Here is a 25,152-nt window from a genome sequence, read left to right on the forward strand (position 1 = left end):
AAAAAAAAAAAAAAAACCGTATGTTCTCATTCATAAGTGGGAATTGAACAATGAGAACACTTAGACACAGGAAGGGGAACAGGAAGGGGAACATCACACATCAGGGCCTGTTGTGGGGTGGTGGGAGTGGGGAGGGATAGCATTAGGAGATATACCTAATGTAAATGATGAGTTAATGGGTACAGCACACCAACATGGCACATGTATACATATGTAACAAACCTGCACATTGTGCACATGTACCCTAGAACTTAAAGTACAATAATTTAAAAAAAGAATATGAATAATTTCTTCTTTAAAATTCTGACTTTAAATTCAGGGTCTTGCTCTGTTTCCCAGGCTGGAGTGCAGTGGCGCAATCATAGCTCATTGCGGGCTCAAACTCCTGGACTCAAAGGATCCTCTAGCCTCAGCCTTCCCAGTAGTTGGGATTATAGGCATGTGCCCCATACCCAGTTCTGGTTTTGTTTTGCTTTAAGGAATTGAGAATATAGGAAGTGCTTATTTTCATGAGAAAATGGTGATAGGTTAGTTTCAGATTGCTAAGAATGTTCTTCATAAGAAAGCCTAAGATTTCTTTTAACTTCATTGTTTTTCTTATTCATTTAAACATTTTTTAATTGAAAATCTAGTGTGAGCCAAAAGGCCTTTTATGAGTGCTAGAAACAGCAATGAACAAGACAGGCAATTCCTGATCTAATGGAGTTGACATTCTAGAAGCAGAAAGGGGAAAAGGGGACAGAATACAATATATGAACAAGAAAATTTAGATATTGATATATGATATGAATAAATATAACAGTGATGAGACACCATGGGGGAGGGGCTTCTTGGGGAGGCCACTCTGAGGTGGTAACATAAGAGCTGAGTGTGAGTGAATGCTGTATAAATGGAAACACGGATGAGCAAAACACTGGGGCAGAACTTTCCAGGCTTAGGTATTAACTAGAACACAGCATGTAGGACAAGAAGAAGCTGGGCATATTTAAAGAACTGTGCCCACTGTGGCTGTGCTGGGTGAATGTGGAGGTGGTACAAGATGAGATCGGAGAATGGTCGGAGACTGATCCTGAGTAAGAGGGAGGTCAGAGTCCCTCTGTTATGTGCAATAGGAAGACATCGAAGGGTCTGAGAGAGAATGATTAGAGTCAATTTAGTCTTTAAAAGGACCACTCCTTCTGCTGAGAGGAGAACAGATTAAGGAGAAAGGGGTCAGGTTAAAACCATGGAGAAGAGTTTGGAGTCCATAAAAGAAGAAAGGTGGCTTAAGTTAGCAAGATAATGGTGACAATTGAGAGAAGGGATCACAAATGGGATAAACCCAAAAAATAGAGAGTAGAAAAGCATTTAATTCCCAAATATGGTTAACTGAAGTTTTTTTCCTTTCTTTTTTAATAGACAAGGTCTTTATTACCCAGGCTATAGTGCAGTAGCATGATCACAGCTCACTGCAGCCTCCAACTCCTGGGCTCAAGCAATTCTCCTGCCTCAACCTCCAGAGTAGCTGGGACTACAGGTGTGCACCACCACATCTGGCTTTTTAAATTTTTTCTCTGAGCATTTTTTTTTTAAAGAAATCTATACTTTAGAAGTTTTAAAATGCAAAATTGAGAATTTGTACTCAAAGATTTTCATTCAACCTTGATCTCTGTCTTGCAGAAGAGTAAGAATCGGGGGGTGGGGCTTAGAGGTGCGCTCTGGAGTTGTGGAATTTCTCAGTTTCCACATCAAACCCCATAAAATCACCGGCACATGCCATCACCTACAGATGAAATGTGACCACAAAACCCACTTGGTTGTTGATATTTGACATGTTTTTCAGTTTGGCAATAACATTCGCCCTTACAACCAAAATATAGTAGCTGAAACCAAGCTCCTTCCCACTCCTGGCAGAACACAGAGTGTATGTTCCCGGAAGGTGGTATCCGAATAGGGCTCTGCCAGAAGGGCAGTTCTAGACCGCACGCAAAGAATATGGAAAGGCTGCTTTGTCTTTATGACTGATGTTATTTTGGTCTTTTACCTTTTGGCATTGGATGTGATATAAAAAAGAATAGTCTCTTCCCCTGGGAGCTTAAAGCTCAGCTAGGCAGGTAGGCAACTACATAAAAGGCACTCTGTTGGTACAGCAAGCAGATAAAGCTCAGGAGATACAACTTCATGGGGTTGAGGTCAATGTAAATCTAAAAACCAATTTTATAAGGACCACTCATTTAAAAGTTTCACAGAAGAAAGCAAGATTTCAGAGAGTTACAAAGGAAACTAAAGAGAAGCCTACTAGCACGCTTGGTATAGTAACAGAGTGAATGCTAAAACTGTCTGCAAGAGGACCATGTCATTAGGCTCCATGGAAGTGGCTGGAAAAAGGCTACCAGGGTGTCTGAGGGCTCCTCTGTAAAGGGGTGGAGAAGGGGTTATGGAAACACCTTTTGGAGATAGACTTACTTGATCTGAGACCTGGGGCAAGTCACAGAACTGTTTAGTGTCTCAGATTTCTTACGCACAATGCAGAGACAATAATATAAATACTGACTATGCCACAGAGTGCTGGAATTAACGTATCAAGTGCTTATCATAGTCCTTAGCAGTACTGTTTCATTAAATAAGTGTCTCTGTATTTTCACAAGACCAGTGCTAGCCCTTCAGCTTTGGAGCCAAGTGTCTCTGTATTTTAAAATATAGGTCTATGTCAAATTTCAAATGTATACACACACATATACACAAGCTCACACCATATATATTTTTCTAGATAGACACACATATTATATATTTTATATATAATACATATATATATATCTCTAATTTTTAAGGTTATAACAATTCAACACAAGCAATGAGGACACAAACACTTAGAAAATACTCAGATTAGGGAAAGAAACTCTTAAAAACTATAAACAAAATTACTGATGGTGTCTACAACAGATAATGCAGACCAACGGAAAAAAATTTCATCGTCTATATTATCTATAGTACAATGACAGGCACAGTTACAGGCTTGACAGAGCCAATTACTGAAAAAGGGTGGGGCCCCAAATTCTCTCCTCCCTTGCAGCTGATTTAAGAAAACCTGAAGCACAGAAAAGCAGACTCAGGGCTCAGGTTCTCCAGAAGGATTCCGTGTTCAACTCAGGGCAGAACCTGAAGGGCCTCTGCACATTGTGAGACAGCAGGAATCCTCCTTGCCCTCCTCTTCTGAAATCTCCTTCCCCAGATCTTGTGTTTTGTGCATTTGAACATGATCCACTATGTATCTTCTCAACAACGCTGCAAATCAGGCATTCTTATTATTTTCCTAGTGATTTTTTTTCCACGGTAGTTGACAGATGTTACCCCATCAGTCTCTCTAATTCCAAAACTGAGACGCTACCCCCTACGCTCCATATTTGTTACAGTTCTTTAGAGCACTCATTAAATATTCATAAAAACAACTTTTTTCATATGTTGATTTTGCCTAGTCAGAGACATCAAGGAAGTCTTTTAAAAGTCAAGGATAGTTTATGTTACTGAAGCTGTAATAGATGGTTCCAAACCGGTATTTTTTTGGTAAAGTCTGGATTTGCCTCACAAATTTTCCTAGTAACAAAAGCCATGTTGCAAACATGATAATGTCACTGTAGCCTAATTCAGAATATTACTCACTCTTTCTGTTGCTTTGCTACTTCAGCACTTGGGAAAGTCTGAATTTCCCAGTATTGTGACCATGATACTATTTTTGTATCTTCAGTGTCCACTTATTTTCAATTTAGCGAGAACAGTCTATTTCAGCTGAATTTTGAAAGCTTGCTGGGGAAAAGGAATCTGATTTTATTATTAAGAGACTTTAAGAAAGACAAATTTGATACATAAAGGAAAATGCAGCCTTAAATAAAAGAAAGCAAAATAAAATAACATTTTTTTGGGGGGAGAATTCAATACCTTAATCAATATGCAAATTTCACTCTATTTTGAGTACCAAAATCATTGTAATGCTGCAAAGCACACACTTGTGAATAGCATAACATTAATATTTTTGGTTGTAGACTGACTTATATAATTATTGGATAATTGCTAACTATAAATTTGTTTCATGATTGATTGCAAGTTTACATAAAGTTCAACAGTAACAATACCAAAAATATAAGGCTATCACAGAAATTTGGATTCAAGAAATGGAAAAAGAAAGGTCAAACTAGAGTTCTAATTTTCTCCTAGATATAACGTGATTAGGTGAGGTGCACTAGAAGGGAGTCACTTGCCTAGACCTAAATAATTCAAATTAATCACAACATATAAACAAACACATGGATCAAAGAGAAACTTACTAATTCCTATTACCCTTTCAACAAACTTCAATAGGAAGTTCTCTTTCAAGGAAAGAAAATACCAGTGCAGGAGATGGGGGAGACCTGCCCCTTGGGTGGCAGCCCCAGGGGCCAGATTCCCTCCAGCAAACCTTCTATGATCAGAGTCACCATAATGGTTCCCCACTTCCTGTGCTTTGATTGCCTTCTGCTTTCATTGACAAACTTCACAGCTGTGGTCTGATAGTCTCATCCATTTTCTTCCTACCCATTTACTCTTTAACCTTTTCTAATTTTCATCATCTCTCTCCAAGTTTCCAGGGACCTTGTTCTTGCCAAATTTGAGAACTAATCTCCTCATGATGCACAAATCCTTCCATTTGAAACATTTTTCCTTCCTTGGCTTCAAAAACTTTAACATTTTCCCAATCCTCTTGTAGTGATCCTTCTCATTCCACATAGCATGGTCTCTAAATACACGAGTTTTGGAGCCAGACACATCTGGCTTCAATTTCTTCTTCCTTCAATGTTCTACCTATGTAGGTTACGGCAGGTAACTGAGTGTCCCTTAGTCTCTTTAGGAATGATAACAGTATCCACCTCATTTGGTTGTTACAAGAGTAAATAATGTAGTATGTGTAAATTACTAAATTCACTGCCATAAAGTCCAGTCCTTAACGACATTAGGTATATGTATTCTATCTACACAGGCTCTCTACCCAACCTGTCTCAGAGAACCTATTTTAAAGTGTCAAGAAGTTCTACATTTATGTAGATAACATCTAAATCTCTATGCTATGGAATCCTTAAACCCTTCAACGCTGAAAATTGCACATACCACTCTCCAACTATTAAACCTTTCCACTTTCCTATTTAAGTCAAATGAAACCACTAGTTTCACAATCACCTTAAAAATCTCTCTCATTTGGTGACAGAGTAAATTTTATTAATTCCTCATTTATGAAGCAACTTAGTATAGCAGTTTAAAAAAGGACTGGAGGCTGGCTGCTGTGTTCAAATACTAGCTCTGTTACTTACCACTATGTGACCTACGGCAGGTAATTCAACTCTTTATGTTGCAATTTCCTAATCTGTAAAATAAGAATAATACTAATACCTACCTCATAATCCCTACCTCTTGTAATATGTAATAAGTATTACATTAATGTTTAGTAAATAAAATTTGCAATGTGGCTTTTTTATTGTTTTAAAGACAGAAGACAAGAAAGTGCAGAAATTTAATAAAGAAAATACGACATTTTATTAGTCCTTATTCCTTCCTTTGAATTCTCATTGCCATTACCATTGTCTAAGCTCAGAACCCATCCTAACTGGATGATGGTAAAAGCAATCCACCCAACCTCTCTACTCTCCCTAATTAGAGTCTCTTACCTTCTTTAATTCATTTTTCCTTTAATCTCTCATTGCCAGATTAATCCTTAAAAGCACTCCTTTCATATTGTGACTTTTTGGACTAATTCCATTGGTGACTTTCTAACTCCTCATGGTTCTCAGACAACGGGGAGCTGCCTCACCTGCAGTCAAAACTTACCTATTTCTCTGCGGGATCTTCAAACCTTACTCAAGTGAAAGCAGCCAGGATCACTATAACCACGATGTCTTTGTTCTTGTTCTTTTCCTTGCCTAGAATGTGTCACATGCCAAGTCTTCAAATCTTACACACTCTTCAATAACCAGGTCAGATTCCATTTCCTCCAGAGAGACTCTGTAAGCTGGGATCCCTTATTCTCAGCCTATGTAGTACTACATAGTATACTACAGAGGAAGAGATTTTTTTCTCTTTATATACTTGGTTCTTACTATGAGGTTAGTGTTTTAGGTTATCATTTACATGCTTCGTGTGTGTGTGTGTATGCATCTTGCTTGGCATTTGTCATTGTACGGTCTCAATACTGTGCATATGATAGATGAGATGGAAGTGGTCGAGCTGCTGGATGAATAATGGTCTTGACCTGAGATGAGGGTTTGCTCAATTTTTTGGTTTTAATTTCACTATTGAATGTTGAATGGTCACTCAGTCATGAATGTAATAATATTTTCACCATACAGTGAGCATACCTAAATTGAGTCAAATAGTTTAATAAACTCAACTTAAATGTATATTCATATCTGTGTGCAGAATGTCTTTATTCATATTCACTAAACTAATCTCTACATGAAGAAAAGATGCAGTTAAATACCCCAATATCTACATAAAGACACAGTTAAATACAGTTAATTGTACCAAAAAAAAAAAAAAAAAAAAAAAGGCTTACATACTCAATACCTTTGTAGTAGGGCGAGGGCACCTACAAGATCTTGGTAGAAAAGAATGAACTTAGGGCAGGGGAACTAGTTATATCTTCTTTCTAGTAGCTTATTTTATGTCCAAAACAACAGTGAGAAGTTTTGCAAATTCTCAAATGCTATGAGAATGACCAGAATAAAGGCCTTGTTCATACTCTAAATTATCTCTTAGTCCACTTGCCTAAGAACCTTTCCCTTTCTTAGAAAACAGAAAAAAAAAAGTCAGAAGGACACAGCAGCAGACTTTCATTAATTAGGGAAAGATACAAGTGTGCAAGTCATTTTAAAGGCAGTAATATTTGAAATGAAACTAAAAAAAAATAATACATGGGATTTCTTAAATAAAATTTTATATTAAGAAAAATAGCTTGATTATATGGATTTAGTAATAATAATAACAGCAACAGCAGCAGCAATAACAACCACTAGAGATGTTTTGGGGTCATAATATAGCTAATCTAATATCTTAACAAGTAGGATCTCGAAACCCACCATAGACTCACTGATGCACTATCGGAATTTTAACAAGATGCCTACATTGAAGTTTAGGAAACACTTCTTTGTTACTTTCTTGATCCATTTACATCTGCACTAACATATAATCATAAATGTTCTACTGAAAAATGACCCTCTGCTTCTCAATTTCCTAATCTTCAAAGCAAGATTTAATTTTGATCCTTGTACTTAAACTCCTACATACTTTTTTTTTTTTTTTAGCAAAAAAAGTAGAAACAACAAAGGATATTCTGGTTAATAAGTGATTAGCAACAACTTCCAACTAAGGAAAATTCTGTTCTGACTAATGAACATTTTACCATCTCTATCTTACTCTGCTTCAGTTAAAATATGCTTATTACATATGTGTCTTCAAGCCTTACTCACACAATGACTTTCTTGTGTTGGCAATCTCAACAAAACAGCACAAGCTGCTGGAACAGAAACCAGGATTCATAGTATCCAGAAGGAGCCAACATTTGGGAAGTCACACAGGACTTCTGCCTTTAGTCATGCACGATCAAAGATTCCCAAAGATGCTAGATACTCAAAGCGAGAATGACATAATTCCAGATTAAAGCAGAAGCTTTTCGCAAGGGTGTCTGAGTAGGATCCTTCCTGGGAAACAGGACATTGCAAAATGACATCCCAAAGTGTTGCAGAATGAGAAGTGGACAAAAGGCAGTAACAGTCCAACATTTTTAAATTCCAGAGACTAGGCCCCTAAGCTATAGTCTTGCTGGTAAATGTATAGACTTACACACATCATTTCTAGATGAATTTGCTATTTAGTTTCAGAAAATACGTTTACGCTATACAAATAACAAACCATAGAGAAGAAAAACAAATATTTTCCCTTGTTAAGTATTATTAATCAGAGTAAATACAGTTCTATCTTATCATCATGTTTTCTATGAGGAAACTTCTGTTCTTTTTTTAGATTTGGAAGATTGCTTTTCCTGACAGAACCTCCAGAACTGAGAACGCTGAACTGCAAACTTGCCCTTTGTGACTAGTTGTTTACCAGCCTTATCGGGGCACACATGGGTTGGCAATGTGATTCAAAGATAAAATCCCAAAGATATAATTAAATGTTTTCTCAGAAATATCACCCAATACCATGCAAATTTGTCTGCTGATTTTTCACATCATACTTGAAGAGCTCCACAATTTCTTGCCATTTAATCATTTTCATTTATATAAGTGAGAAAAAAATAACTTGGTATTGAAAAAATATGTATGTTTTTTGATAAACTGAAAATAGAGACCTCTATCTCAAAGCTTCTGTGACATAATAAACACATTTTTCTGTATCAATAACACGCTTAATGTTCATAAATATAGTGATGAAAGTGATTTTATGTCCCTGAACTTGAACATATATAAGCAGTAGAAAGATATATTCAAACCAGTGGAGTACAATCTTTTCTTATGGCACTTTTGCATTTAATTAAATTCTGAATAAAGAGGATAAAAAGACAAAGGTAGGAATGCACAAATATGTATTTGCTATGCTGCAGACAAATACCCTTTAGTCCAGTTAAAGAAGTACTATGAAAGCATCTCTCAATTTTTTTACTGAATGCTGTCATGGCTAAAGGGAGACTGGCAAATTTAAGGGAGAAAAATAAATCTTCTACTGCCACCTACTGGTATTTTATAGTCGATGATTTTCAAAGGGGCTATAGTGACAAACTCCAGATTAAAGGAGAATCTTGATTTTTAAAGTAGGAATCATCTTTGGATTTGTATCTATATTCCTCCAATCATGAATACACACACACACACACATACATACACACATACACACAATAAATTATGGTTTTAATAGTCTACATATTTCTAGAAGTGGAAAGTAGAGCTGGACGAGCATATTTTCCTGACTTTCTGATTCCATTATACCACATTGCTCCAAAAGGAAATCCAGGACTATCGCATTTCCATTCTTCCCTTCTCCACAAAAGCCATTCTACTTAGTCCTAGTTCATTAGTAAAGATTTGAAAATGAATGGTCTTGGCAGACTTGTCTGCAAAGTATTCACAACTCAAACACTCTAGGTCAGCTACAGAATTTTCCCTCTTAGCTAAAGAACCATAGGCCAAGCCTGTATTTTTTGAAGACTTCTCTAGAGTTAACTCAATCTCCAGAAATGACAATATAACATTGACAGCGGATCCCAAATGAAAGATCCAAGTCTGGAACTATAATAACTCCTGTTGGAAGATTCTATAACTGGAGCTATAAACATGACTTTAAAATTTATATAGGGTGGGAGCCCAACTTACTGTAGTCAGCTTCTTGTTTTGGGGGCCTAAGAATTTTTTAAAGCCTTAACTAAAAGGTTTTAAGGGAGATAACTATTCTTCTTAACTCAGAGGGTATTTTTAAATCTAAGTAGATAAAGCATTTTGAAATAAACTATTTTCTATCAATAATATACCAATTCTTCCTGCCAAAAATGAGATATGAAAATACTTTTTTAGTTATTTCATGTCACAAGTCATACATTACATGATTTTCATGCTACATTGTTTCATTTATTCTAAAATATACTGAAAACATGGATATGACTAACCGTTTTCTCCAAAATCAATGTTAAATACAACATGAATCAAAAGTCAATGCTCCAACATAGAAATCCTGGTTTTGTCTTTCACATCCCTAGACATGAGCAAATTTGTCTGCTAGGACACTGAAGAGTTGTCTGTAATTCTATAGTGCTATAATTAAGCCTTGCACAAATTCTGCTGCCAAAAAATCACCAGAGTGGGTAGTGAATACAGCCAAGTAAACTCTAATTATGGAAGGCGGGTTTTCTAATATATTAGATTCAAGAAGCAAAGGCGAGATCAAACAGCTAAGGCAGGTTACAAAGACAATATAAATAGCCTTATGAAATTCAAAGCAAGCACCTTTGGTAACCACTGCTACTTCTCATAGCTCATAGGGCCTTTAAAAACCCAATCAGAGACCTCTGTGTAGAATCCAGCACTTAATTATTCCCTGAAAAATAGAGTGTGGAACTTACAGGCCATTTTCACTCCTAGAACAAAAAAGTGTGACAGAATCTCAATGTTTAAGATAATTTTCCATTTTATATTTCAGCTCCACCACAAATGCTATTTTTTTCAAGTTCTATCCAGAGTTCAATAAATGCACTTTAGCATTCTAAAAAAACTATGCAAATCATGTCTACAGCACAATAAATGCACACAAATTGAATACACACATATGACCAGCACCCAATCAACAGAGTATTGTCTGCATTGCAGTAGTGTTTCCCCACCCAGAAGAGTGGGATTTTCTAATTTTATAAAAAAAATTAAAAAGTATCTCAATAAGAACATTATATAGAATATTCTTTCTGCCTGGATCTATAATTTCAGCCTTAAAGTAGAAGTAATTATGCTTTTTTTCCTTTGCCTATATAAATGTCTAGACCCTTTTTAGTCCTTATCAACAAACTGAATTTTCACTCATTTGAGTCCCAGCTCAATATCATCTCCTCTATGAAGACTTTCTTGACCTTCAGAGAAAAATGAAAAAAAAAAAAATGACTTAAGCCTTCATCTATTTTCACAGAGTAGTTTGCAAATGGTCTATGTTCACACATCACACTGAATTATAGTTACTTATATGTACATCTGCTTTTCTAGACTATAAACACTGTATGGATAGAAAAAGCATCTAATTTCATCTTTTGTTCTGGTTTCTGTGCTTTACACGGTGCTTTAAACTAGATACTTTAAATTAACATTGCTAATAAGTCAATGTTTTTCACAGTTTCTTCTACCATAGAAAACTGATTGATTTTCAAAAGAAAATGTTCTATCAAACTATTATATCATAGGAAACAATACAAAGTGTCCAGATACTTCAAAAGTTTACATCATCTTAACATCCTACACATAAAGAATTTATAACACAGCATATTTCAAACATATTAATAAAATATGTTAATTTTAATGTATATATAAATTACAAACGCATTCAGCATATATTAGCTGACAATAAGATACTTTGTGATAAGAAGCTTTTTTTGTAAGCGATGATATTAAGGTGCTTCTCTGTAGAAAGAAGCATTTTAGGCCTAATTTTCCTTACATGACTCTCCTGTCCCCATTCTCTTCTACTGCAAAACTAAACAAGTTTATTTAAATTAAGTTGAGATTAAACTTTACTTTTACACTCAGTTCGAGGACCAAAGAAGAAGAAACACAGACATCTCATGATAAATCATAAATGCCAGCGCTCTCCTACCTGTGTACATAAGCTGGCTGCCATCATGTGAGTCAGAAGTTTAGCTGCAAACATGGAGTACCTGGCACAGAATATATGGGAAAGAACAGCCAAGCAAAGACCTGTAGGAACAAAAAAGTCCACGTATGGTTTAATAATCCACGAAGATTCTAACAGCATCATAGCAAGAATCTTTGGCAGCAGGTAGGCATGTCAGGTCTGCCACCTGTCTCTGCCCAGTACCTCTGGAAAAGACGACATGGTAATTGTAATCTACTCCATTTTCCATGACAAGTAAGATCTTCACACTTAGCAGTCAAGCCCAATGGATAACTATAAATATCTACATGTTCACTTCTCCACTAAAAAGAAATTACAAATTTAGCAGATTAATAATTTTATTAGGCCCTTGGTTTTCTATATTTACAGAAGTCAAGTTTTATTGTTTAAGAAAAAGTCAAATTGGAATCCAACTTTCTAAGAACAGGTGGCTTGGGGAAATAGAAATATTCAGGTACGTGAATAAGATTTTTCAGTCATAAAATTTTGAATGGTCCTACCAAAACTCAGGTTTGGTAATTACCCCTTTTTTATCTACTAGAAGTAGTTATGTAATTACAATAGTGTTAATTATGAATTTTAAAGGCAACTTTGCACTACTGGATGCCCAAACCAGGAAGAAAATGTGCTATTTTCTCCACAATGACTTTTAACTTAAACTTCTAAATTTCTAAGTTGTATGAAGAAGATTATTCTTATTATCTTTGAGTTTGTTTGAATTCGCCTGTTTACACAACTTCAAGGGGATAGTCAGAACCTTAGCACTAATCCAAGAAATCTTTTATCTTGCAATTCATATACATTTCTTTTAACGTTAGATTTTAAAGGCAGAGTATACACATATTTTAAAATATTCTCTGCCTTTTAAGACTTAAACATGCTGCATATGATAACCTATTTGCTTTTTCCCTTAAGTATTTTACCCCACTCTTATTCTCAGTAGGTTATTTCATCTAAGGATTACTGAAACATAGCAGCAATTGACATATGTATACTGCTTTGCCATGTACTTTGCACGTATTACCTTGTTTAGTTATATCAATGCCTCCCTAATAAACAGGAGCCACTGCACTCATTTAACATTTTGTTTTCTTTTGAAGCTGTGGAACAAACTTTCAGAATACATTGCATGTTGGTATAAGTGGACTGGGCATCTGCAAAAGGTCTACATGGGGTCTTGTGACTCATTTTCTCATAACTTCTTTTTGAGAAACCATTTGAGTTATATTTTAACCAGGTAGACAAGGCTCTCCACAACAAGGGAGGCTTTGCATTAGTCAAGCCTTTTGGCCTAGAAATTTGGCCAAGATATCTGGAGCAATCCGTTTTTTGGGAAGGCTTCCATGGGGTGTTATGGAACACGTGTGTAGGTCCTGGGGCTGGCTTCAAAATCCACCCACACAAGTACAGAGTGTATCTTCAGAAACTGCAGAGGCATGCCAGATATTGTGGATCTTGACCCAGGTAGTCTATATACTATTAGAGCGGATGCTCAGAACTCAAGTAATGTATACTTTGAATTCCCTAAGATGATAAAAGCCAGTTTAAATTCAAGGCTTGAGTGTGTGAATGTGCATGTGTGTGTCTCTGTGTGTGTGTGAGTAATATACTGACTTTAAAGCCGGGCTTGCAAGGTTTTCTTTTTCATTTTAAGGCACATGATCACAAATATGTGCTCTGCTGTAAGTTTACGCGGTAGATGATAACAATGTGAGGCAAGGGATTAGTGCTGAGCAAGGAGAAATACACAAGTCAACTATTTGTTCTAGTGTACAAGAAGAGCCTATTTATAGCCTTTTCCTTTAACTTAGTAATGCTCTATTATACTCCTGTTTCATAATATACATTTAATATACTAAATTTGACCAGCTCAGAAATATTTAATTAAGTATATTAGGCTTCAATTCAAATACTAGCATGACACCTGGTGGCAGTTCAAGATTCAAAGCCAGTAGCAGGAAGACAGGCAAGATTCTACTAGCCTATAATGCATCATAGTTATCTAGATGTGTTTTTTTACGTAGGGGAGAAGAATATTGCTAAAAACCTCAAACAGATCGGGTCCTAGTCTAGGGAAACTCATCTGGCTTGGGTGAGGGTATTGAATACCTAAAATTTAAAGAAATAATTATTTCAATTATCAGGTTTCTAAGACACTATAAACTAAATACTTATCTTTTATTTTTTCATCTGAAATTAAATAGCTATATTTAACATCTATTTAAACTTAGAAATCATTTTTTTAATTGCAGAAGCTTTTGGTTTAAATTCCTTAATATAAATATGCAAATTACAAAGCATAAAGTGTTATAACTATAAATAGAATGATTTTTTAAAAAATAAATATAGCTGGGCGTGGTGGCTCATGCCTGTAATTCCAGCACTTTGGGAGGCTGAGGTGGGCAGATCACAAAGTCAGGAGATCGAGATCATCCTGGCTAACACGGTGAAACCCTGTGTCTACTAAAAATAAAAAAAATGAGCTGGGCGTGGTGGCATGCACCTGTAGTCCCAGCTATCTGGAAGGCTGAGGCAGGAGAATCACTTGAATCCTGGAGGCAGAGGTTGCAGTGAGCCAGGATTGCACCACTGCAATCCAGCCTGGGCGACAGAGCAAGACTCCGTCTCAAAAAAAAAAAAAAAAGATAAATAAATAAAAATTTAAAAAAATAAAGTATCACAATTCCAGGTATTACTTAAAGGTATACTCTGAACAGTTTTTTAAAAAAAACAGATTTCTTGGCAATGATGTAGACAAAACAAGCAGCTAATTGAGTAATCTGCCTTTTCTTTTTTTTCCTACCGCTATGTAGGTAACAGATTTGGTTCTAAAAGAACATCTAATTAGTAAAGAACAGCTAAAGTCTTTTATTATCACACTTGACTACAGATTCCCCTGTCTATCTATACAATATCTGAAAGTTTGCATGCATATAAACATATGAAATATTTGTACATAAATTAAATATGTACATTACATATGTTTGTAAACATCTTTATTATTTGGCATCACTTAAGAATGAGAGATACTTTCCAAATAACTTAAGTTTACTCCTTCACAAGACAAGTATTAGTACGTTTTCTCATGAAATTTTCCTTAAAATATTTATGAATTATCTGTTTATCTGTCTGCCTTCTCTACAGATAAATTCAAATAAAACCAAATTATCATTATTTCATTATTAAGTCCACTATTAGCTTTTCAGCTTAGGCTTTTTTTCTATTATCCCACCTAATGTATTAAGTTGGTGCAAAAATAATTACGGTTTTGGCAACTAATTTTTTTTTTTTTTTTTTTTTTNGCATAATGCCTTTTGGTTACTGCTACTAATAAGCTAAAGGCACAAAATCCCACCTCTACTAAAAATACAAACATTAGCTGGGCATGGTGGTGGGCACCTGTAATCCCAGCTACTCAAGAGGCTGAGGCAAGAGAAGTGCTTGAATTCCGGAGGTGGAGGTTACAATGAACTGAGATCAGACCATTGCACTCCAGTCTGGGCAACAAGAGTGAAACTCTGTCTCAAAAAAAAAAAAAAAAAAAAAAAAAGATTTCTAGTGTGAACAAAAGTCAGCATGAAGGATTTTACAGTATAAAAGTTCTGTGTATTAGGTGAAAGGAGTTATTCTTTCCTTGAAAAGAAAGGAGGGGTGAGGTTGCCAGGAGATCACCCTCCAGATAAACAGGGTGGTTGAACTTAACGCTGTTCAATACAATAGCCACTAGTCACATGTGGGCATTTAAGTTTAAATTTTCATTACTATTATTATTATTATTTTTTAAGAGACAGAGTCTTGCTCAGTCACCCAGGCTGGAGTGCAGTGGCATGGTCATAGCTCACTGCAGCCTTGAACTCCTGAGCTCAAGCAATCCTCCTATCTCAGTCACCTGAGTAGCTAGGACTACAGCATGTGCCATCATGCGTGGCCTTTTTTTTTTTTTTTGCTTTTTGTAGAGACAGGGTCTCACTATGTTGCCCAGGCTGGTCTTGAACTCCTGGCCTCCCAAAGTGCTGAGATTAAAGGTGTGAGCCACAGCACCCAGCCTTAAATTTAAATTTTCATTAATTAAAATGAAATAGAATTAAAAATTCAGTTTTCCAATTGTATAAGCCATATTTCAAGGGCTCAGGCACCACTGGTGGCTAGTGGCTACCACACGAGACAGTGTAAAATATCCCCATCATCCTGGAAAACTCTGTTGGAGAGTGTTGTGTTAAACTATCCTAAGTGAAAGCAAGAAAAAATATGCCATATTTTAAAATAATTTTTTAAATTATCCAGGCTTGGTGGCACGTGCCTGTAATCCCAGCTACCCAGGGGGCTGAGGCAGGACACTCGCTTGAGCCCAGAAGGCAGAAGTTGCAGTGAGCCGAGACCACACCACTGCCTGGGTGACAGAGAGAGAGACTTCATCTCAAAATAAATAAAATAATTTTTATTAAAAATGGCTACAATAATATGGTACGGCACTTGAAAGTATGAACTTGACACATAGCAAAAATACATCTCATTATTGGAGGATATCATCAGATCAATACTGTGTATTTATTTACTTAACAAACATCTATTAAAACTATTGTATGTCAGGCTGGTGTGGTGACTCACAGCTGTAATTCAAGCACTTTGGGAGATTCAGGCAGGAGGATCGCTTGAGGCCAGACGTTTTAGAGACCAGCCTGAGCAAAATAGTAGCAACTCCTGTGCCCACTTGCCTCACTCCCACCATCTCTACAAAACAACCAATGAACTAGTATATGTCAGGGACTGCTGGGCAATGTTCAGAAAGATAAACCCTTGCTGCTCTTTCAGTGCTTGTCTCTCTATTTCTATCTGGATCTTCTCTAAGACAAAGACTAGTTATGAAAGGGCACAGAATATAATTCTGATCAAAAAGATGCAAGGGAAAACATTCTGGGTGGCTTTTAGGAAAGTTTTCACTGCTGTTAAAACTGGACCCAAATAAGAGCTTTTCCCTTGGCAAGCCTGGACATTGCTAGTGTGATGCTTGGAGTTGCCACAGCCAACTTAAGATCATGTACAGACAAAGCTGAGGGAAAAAAATCTTTGAGGATAAAAAGAGAAGAGCCTGGGCTCCTGACAACACCATTAAGGTATTGAATTAATCAATCTGGGAACTAAGTCCATTTGTTTAAGATATCTTTGAGCTGTCATCTGTTACTTCTAGCCAAACTCATCCCAAATAATATGTCCATATTGGTCAGGCATGGTGGTTCACACTTATAATCCCAGCACTTTGGCAGGGTGAGGTGGAAAGATCGCTTGAGTCCAGGAGTTGAGACCAGCCTGGGCCGTATGGCGAAACCCTATCTCTACAAAAAATACAAAAATTTGCCAAGTATGGTGGTGCTCCATCTAAAAAAAAAAAAAAAAAAAGATTACAAGACTATAAGAGTTGTATTCAGAGTCAAACTCAATGCAGTAGCCTAACCAATAGTCTTATCTTTGATAGTACAATATCAAAAGAGTTATGGGAAGGCAGAGTAGGCTTCCTTGACATCCTCAAAATAGCAATGTGTATCTCAAACCATGCTAAGTTTCTTAATAATTATACTACAAAATTATGGCTTTATTATCTAATTATTTTAAGTTATACTTCTACCAAGCCATCTTTGTGTTGAGTTCCATAATGCTGCACTCTAATGCACACAACAATGAATGATTTGTCCTTTCATTTTAACCTCAAGGAATGATCTTAGCTTAATTTTCTGATAGTTGGCAAACTAGTTTACAATTTTAAGTCACATGTATATGCCCTTTCCTTTCATCTTTCTAAGCTTAGAAGTGGTAAGCTTTTTGGCCTTTACAACTATTTCACACACTAGGGTAGTTCTGCTCTAGTATAGTAAATAGAACTGCAAACTAGAATTGGGACCCATACATTGTGATCTACTCTGTATGTTAAAAAAAAAAAAAAGGTTAAATTCCTGTCTAATTGTATATTGCTGTATTTCAGGAAAAGTACTAGCAAAGTGCTATCACGTTCACAGGGATATTCGATGTGTCCTGACCTAAATTATAGAAAATGTATATAAGATATATAAAGAATATGTATATAAGATATATAAAATTCTCTTTTCTGGTTCCTGGGGATCCATCAGAGGGATGGGAATTCATTCAGCTCTGAGGGATGAGCCGAAACTGAGGTACAAAGACAAGACTTTGTATCTCCTTATCGACAGAACATGCAATTACATAACAATATGACATGGACAGAGGGAATAAAATAATTTCAAATATGACGCCAAGTCAAAAGTGATAAAAGCAGATACTAACATTTAAGTGTTCTCAAATACATGTGCAAATCCATGTAGCCTTTTCTAGAGTAAGTTGCAGAAAATATACACAGGTATTTACTAACGATTCTCCAGGAAACCCATTATAGTCAGTCCTACTAGTTTTCTATACAATCGGGATAACATTCTCTCTTCAGTTTTTAAAACTCCTTCTTTTTTTGATATTCAGTCTTTGGGAACAAGCAAGGGATTTTGTGGGTCATAGCAGCACATAAACCTATGTCTCGATGGAAACATTTAAAGTGACATCTAGATTGTATTTTAACATTGTACCTTTTGATATTATTTCATCATTCTATAAAATTGATTTGCTCTTTAAATATATTAGCATAAAAGTAAAACAGGATGTCTCCATCTGATTTTGGAACTATATGGACCTAGAAGATTCTATTAAGTAAGAAATGTCATCCTTTATGAAAGATATTAAGAATAAGAAGTTAATGTCTTGCTATTGAATTGAAGTTAGGTTCAGAATTAAAACACATTAAAGAAAATTTATAAGTATATAAAATAAAGTTATATTGGAAAGACTGGCAACCAGAACAAAGAATATTAATTAATTACTTGATTCTATCTCCAGAAAAACTTCCTAAAAGATAATGACTATTAGAGACTGTTTGCATACCAAATACAAGAGATATGCATTCAATAATAATCACATTTACAGACAAAATATCACTAAAGCAGAATGTTAAAAAAGTCTCACTTCATATATTTACCACCCTGTTACATAGATACAATGGGTAATCAAATATCATGTGTGGGAAAAATGAAGTACAGAGAAACTAAGTAATTTGATCCAGGTCCCACAACTAGCTAACAGCATAATTAGGATTTGAACCTAAGCAGTCTGGCTCCAAAGTTTGCATTTTTTAACCATTATCCTATACCCAGCTCTTAATTTAATTCACTATATAGCACCTTGTTCATAGAAAAAGTTGTGGGGCTGTAAGAAGAGAATCAGAGCACAGAATGGGTGAGGGTGGGGCATAGAATTATAGTTTAAGGAATTCTCAGATGCCCAACCATATCATTAATACAGGAAATAATAATACTACTATTGTTAAGTTGTAGGTAAATAGTTTGACAGACATTAATACAATTTAATTTCTTCTTACTGCCAAATATGAGGCCTAGATGTGGAATGTGAAAGATGATTTATTTTTTAACACAGTGGTTGGCATATTCACAACTCTTAAGTTGTAGAATACAAAATCTTCCCATGGGGTAGCTTTAAAAACAATAAAAATACAAAATTCTTTGCATGCATTTTTTTGAAAATTCTTTGGATGTATTTCTTACTATCTCACATAGTCATCATATTGTAACTGCAGAACCTGCCCTCTAAACCATGATATTGTAAACTATAGCCTTTCCTTAACTATTATCTAGCTTCTATCCTACACTGTAGTACATACTCTTTAGGGGTGAAACTGCATCTCATTCTTTACTGTATCCTCAGTACAGAGATGGTCCTCCATAAATATTTGTTGAATGAATTAATGAATAAGACAATGAAAAAGTTTGCTTTATCCTAGTGCTGATGGAATTATGGTATGTTTGCATCCTGCATATATAAAAGGACTATGGAAAAACAGATTTTCATTTTCATAAACATTTATAACTATTGATTCAAAAATACTGTCACTGACCTGAGATACATATAAATCCAGAAGTGAAGAAGGCTTCATTGTATGATGACAAGTTGTCAGTCTGAGCATAGACAGCATACACAGACATGTGTGAACAGGCACATTCCACAGAGTCTGCAGTTTCCTCAACCACTTTGCAAAATTGACTGTCAGACAACCAGCTAGGGCAAAAACACAATAGTCATTTTTCCTCTTTCATCAATACTTAAGGTGTTGAGATGGCTTTTAAAGAAAAAAATAGCTTACTGAACTTAAGTGTTCTTTACTCAATACTTAAGTAAACCACATTTTCAAGAAGAAACAGTGAAGGGAACATCTTGTCCAGAACATGACATAACAGATTCCACAGGATGTCTTCAGAAGCAGCCTAAATACCAACCAAAGCTTTGAAGGCATTCCTGGTACCAAAGGAGCTTGTCCTCTCAACAGGGCAGTATAAATTCCTACCTAATCTAGCAAACCTACTCGACTTGTTCAACAGAAGGCACTCTTCTCTAGCATTCAAAATGCCTACAAGAACATGGCTGTGATATGTGTTTACTCTTCTTTTTTTTTTTTTTTTTTTCCACAAGTCCTTGTATTTTGAACCATATCAATTACTTGTATGGTTTTCTAAGATTTCTTCCTCAATTTTTTTCTACTCTGGAGTGACTTATGTATATGTTTTCTAAGCTTCTTTCAAGCGTTTCCTTTATGAATTCTGGCTAATTTAGCAGAAAAACCATGTCATGATTTTAGCAAACACTGTATCTGATGCCATGCCTTCTAAGCCTTCCTCAGTGACTATCGCTTGAGACTCTTCCGTTTTAATGCCTCTTAATTTCTTTACTTTTTTAAGGACCTAAAACTTCCTGACCCAAACTCCAGATGCAGCTTGAAACATTCACTATTAATTATATATTGAAGATTTCAGAGTATCTATGTATTAGGTTTAAGATCTGTCTTAAACCTAGGAAGAAATTTCAAGAGGAATTTTTCTAAGAGAAAGTAGAAATTTCAGTGTTTTTGAGGACACTTGGTTACCAAACTAAGCTATTATATTACACCTATTTAGAATTTTAGTTTGCGTGGCTGAAAGTCAGTAATAAACAAAATCAAGTAGCTGGCACGAACCCTAGACCCTTCTAGGCCAGCACTGCCTGATCCTGCAGCATTGACTGATCTCCTAGTGACTGTAAACTGCTCAAAACTTGAGGCCTGAGGCCGAGGAGATTCAAAGAAAGAATCATTCTCTCCTTTCCATTTGTGTCCATGGATTTAATCTCAAAATGTACTCCAAGCCATGTGGACTAGAATTATAAATTCCTGCTGATTCCTCTTAAACACAAGGCATCAGCTTCCAGAACCACAAGCCCAGATGGAAATGGTAAAAGAAGGAATTTCTTTCCTGCCCAATAAATTTACTGATAACTTCAAGGTTATCGGAATTGGGCAGAACTCATGCTACATCCCATGAAAGTAGTAAAAATGAAGAAGTAAATAATGTGCTACATGCATATTGAAATGCTGGGCTGCATTTGCCATCAGAACGATACTAGACCATTTCCTATGTTGCTTCCTCTTATTTATTATGGAGGTTATTTTCCAGTCTAATGTCATCTGGGGCCACCATCTATGCTCAGTACAAAACATTAGGCTCAGTGGTACTGAAATGGGGAAGGATCAAATTCTGATTTTTTAAATGTATTAATAAGTACCTTGCAGCAGCCTGATTCCAAAGGAGACACAGAGATGTCTGAGGGATAATTCTTGTCTCAGCAGCATGGATCCTGTAGAGAACCTCATTGTCATTAGTCAGGAGTTGTGAACTCTGACCTTTCACACTCAAAGATAATACCTAGAATGTTAAAAGCAACAGAACATATAATGATGTTTTACAATTGGTGTAATGACTGAGTCTCCTACACTGAGCTTGAGCTCATTTTTCTAGTAGCTACAGTCACTTGTTTTCTCTCACTGTTAGTATTTAGCTTATTTATGCATGCAGGATGTCCGATTGGTTTTCCATTGTGCCCTTTCTACCCCGCCTTAGTCATTCAGCAGTCTTCAGCTGACAACACTCACTTTGACTCTAACTGGATGACTTCACTAAAAGTTAAGAATAGTATATTATATTAGTGAAAGATATATATTTTTTACTTTTCTCACATATATAATATGTATTTTACTCAAAACATGAAGGAAATATTTCCAGCTCACTTAGAAACTAAACTTTCTACAAATAGTTCATAAAGATGGAACACATTTCATATTAGTTCACCATGAGTATCACTTACCAAAACTGTGATTAAACAAACACATTCCGAGTGTGCCTGCTAAAGATATAAATCACATTCCAACCATATAAGTGTTTTAAATGATAGATTACCTTATTTTTCAGGGTAGGAAGATTGTTTCCACTTATAAACCACTGTTGGCTGCTATACTCTGTAAACTGGACTAATTTACATGTACTTTTCCCAGCCATTATTTCTGCATCCTGGATATCCAGTAGCCTCTCTGGAATTCGAATATAATCTCCTTCCTTTCCTTCAAACTTGTGTCCATTGATTTGCTGAGGATACCAGTGAAGAGCCAATATTGACAAGTAAGGGCAACTATCAAGGATGGTTTTGCCTCTACAACAGAAAAGCAAAGGGTCTGTAAAAATGGCATGTATTTGAATACATATATCCACTTATATCTGTTAAAGTGCATTACAATTGGGTTCTAATCTTTATGTATAACAGTAACACAACAAACCCAGAAGCAGTAGATAGAATGTGCCTTCAGTTCTTTTGTGGTTGTCATGATTTTTTGCACAGAATTTTCTGCATCCTCTGGCTTGATGCTCCTAGTAACCTAAAACATGGGTTTTTGAAAACTGTTTTACGGATATCAAGATGAAATCTGTGGCTATAAAGATGAAATCTGTGGCTATAAAGTATGCTTTTCTATGTCAGTCACATCAGCATTGCTGGAAGAGGTTGAGAAAAGCATGTCCCCCACTGAGCTAAAGCCCTTTGCTTTATTTAAGAACATCATAAACCTTATATATGTAGAGCCATGTTTTCAACAAGAGTTGACCTCATGCCTTTCTAATCCACCCCAGAGCCTGGCTAATAAAATCTTATTTGACGGACAAGAGAAACAGCACTGAACAGTGATCTTTTTTCACTTAACAAGTCTGTTTTGAAGATCTACTAGGCATAATAAGAACCTGGGCTCAGTGAAATTGCTTCTAAACCTCAGTGTGCATTGAAATTACTTGGAAGTTTGTTTTAAAGTACAGATTTCTAGATTACACTGCAGATTTACTAAATCAGAATCCCTACCCAGGGAGGGTATTAGGGGTTCTAGGAATTTATATTTATAACCAGTCCCCCAGAGAATCAGATGCATCCTGTTGGCTGACCCATCATGTTTGCAAACAATCAGGAGACACATAGATAAATCAGACCTTAAACCTGCCTGGAAAAGCTGAGAGAATATTAGAATATTAGGATAAGATTTATGCATTAAATGTTAAAAGTTATATATGTCACAATCGATGTAGAGTATGCATAACTACATCATAGATTTACATGATATCTTGTCAAGACCCCAGATGTGGGAAACGGAGCAGAGAATTTTAAACTGAGTCAGGAAAAGAAAGAGTAAGGGCCAACTTTTTCCTGTAGTGATACATCCTCTCTAAAAAAAAATCTCCTCTGTAACCTCAGCTATCCTATTCAAATTGGTGCCTTCAAATTGAATCCACTTATTCACCAGGGGCTCTAGGTCCTCTGTCCATGCCTCCTATTGAAACACCTCAATTTGTATGGACCCCACATACCTCCACCTCCACCTCCACCATAGCTTGTCAAAATCTCATCTTTTAATCTGAAGTCAATGGTGACTCTCAGCCTAAAAGGTGTCACTGCAGACACCCTGACCAGACACAATGTGGATGAGATCAGTGAACCTCAGACACAAGACTCCACATCCCTTTTCCCCTCCCATCCTTTGTCATCTACTCAGAGTCAGTCCAGTCAGGGACTCTGCTATCTTGGCAAACTAAGAACACCACCATGTGCAGTGACTCTACCTTACCTTGACACAAGCATGACAAATTCCTGACCCCTCCTATTTGCTGATAATCATAATTTCCCTGACACCTTAACCTGTGACACCTATGTCCCTCAAATGCACTCACCCTGATCAATCTCACAGTCTGCTTTATACCTAGGTTGGTACGAGGGGGGATAACTCCCACATTGACATGTAGATTGGCACCACTGCAAATTCACAGTGACCAACCTCAGTTGGACCCTCAGTGCCACCTGGCATTATTTTTACTTGGCTTCCAAGTGATTGTTCTAGATTTCATCATTCTTCTCAATATCCCTGCTCACTCCCTAAATGCTTAATTCTCAGCAGACACCCTTGATACTGCTCAAGACAATGTATAAATAATGCATATCAGAATGTTCAGCATCTTTAGGGCTTCCTGAGTAAACAAACTAGTCTTGAGCTCTCTCATTTTCTGTGTTCAATTTGTCATCTTCATATTAATTCTACCACCTAATTATTTTCAAGGTACCACCCTCTCATGTCCCTGCCTTAATTTCAGTCCTCATCTTCTTTTACCTGAACAGTAATCCTCTATGTGGTTTTCCTGTTTCTTTCTTTGCCCTATTCTCTAACCTTTAACACTCTTCTCAACATAATGTCTCTAAAATCCAAAGTTTGATTCATTCTCTCTCTCTCTCCCTTTGTCTCTCTCTCTCTCTCTCTCTCTCTCTCGCTCTCTCTCTCTCACACACACACACACACCCTACCTAGCTTACTCCATGTTCAATCTTTAAAAAACTGATGATCTCCCCAAACATACCATGCTAATTCTTGCCTGCCTGTCATTGTACATGCTGTTTCCTTTTCCTGGACAACTCAAAAGGGAAAGTAAGTCTATTTAGTGGAAGCACATGGCAGAAAACATGTTGATTCATTTACTCATTCTATTCCCTCATTTTATTGTAACCACTGAGAATCTACCACATACCACACACTGTTCTAGGCCTGGGAAATACAGTAGTCAACAAAACAGAAAAGGCCACTCTTTTTGTACATCTTATATGCTCTTGAGTTTTCACTGGGCCTTTGAAGGCACAGATATGGGACTCAATGTGCACAGCAAGGTAGATGGTTCACATCTAAGACAACCTGGTGATTTTAACATGCTGGTGTTATTATAGAGATACGGGGAAAATGGAAAAGAAGAATGAGATTGTGGGGATTACAAAGCTATGAACTGCTTGATTTCATTGAACAGAATAGTTGAACATAGCTCAACAGGGGAAAACAATGACAGGTATTCTTGACTACACAAACACACAAATGCATACGGTGGCCTCAGTGAGTGTAAACTTACTTGAAGCAAATAAATGATCCATTTCAGAGATTTCTGAAGACAGCATTAGAGACATTTATAAGACGCACTAAGGAGCCGAACTGCTAATCATTGCTCTCAGATGGACGTCTAGGAGTGGGCGTGAGGATTGGAGAATCCTTTCAAAAGGCCCCTGTGAGTCTTTTCTGATGCTTTTCTGATTTTGCACATTAAGAAAACCTCAATTTCCAGGACCCGCTCATCAAAATTAAAGGAAGAGTAGAGTATAGGGATATGTTGATTCTGTACGTTTACCTCAAGTCACACATTAGAACTGATCTGGGATGAAAGTCTAGGGCACTTCAAAGCCATGGGGTTGGAGAAGGCAGATTTTGCTATGAAGTAGGTGGTTACAATCTATTCTGACCACAGCTGTCCAGCAGGGGCTGTAGAC

At 36.4% G+C, this 25,152-nt stretch overlaps 1 protein-coding gene across 1 annotated transcript in view; it reads right to left on the minus strand.

Moving 5' to 3' along the window:
* ADGRV1 (adhesion G protein-coupled receptor V1) overlaps positions 1-25,152 on the minus strand; it is a 566,041-nt gene that overhangs the window by 303,645 nt on the left and 237,244 nt on the right. Inside the window, 4 exon segments of the mRNA XM_017886717.1 lie at positions 11,344-11,444; positions 19,352-19,512; positions 21,049-21,188; positions 21,720-21,969. Of these exon segments, the coding sequence (XP_017742206.1) occupies positions 11,344-11,444; positions 19,352-19,512; positions 21,049-21,188; positions 21,720-21,969 (652 nt within the window).

This window comes from Rhinopithecus bieti, unplaced genomic scaffold, assembly GCF_001698545.2.
Source record: "Rhinopithecus bieti isolate Rb0 unplaced genomic scaffold, ASM169854v2 scaffold_15252, whole genome shotgun sequence".
Lineage (NCBI taxonomy): Eukaryota > Metazoa > Chordata > Mammalia > Primates > Cercopithecidae > Rhinopithecus > Rhinopithecus bieti.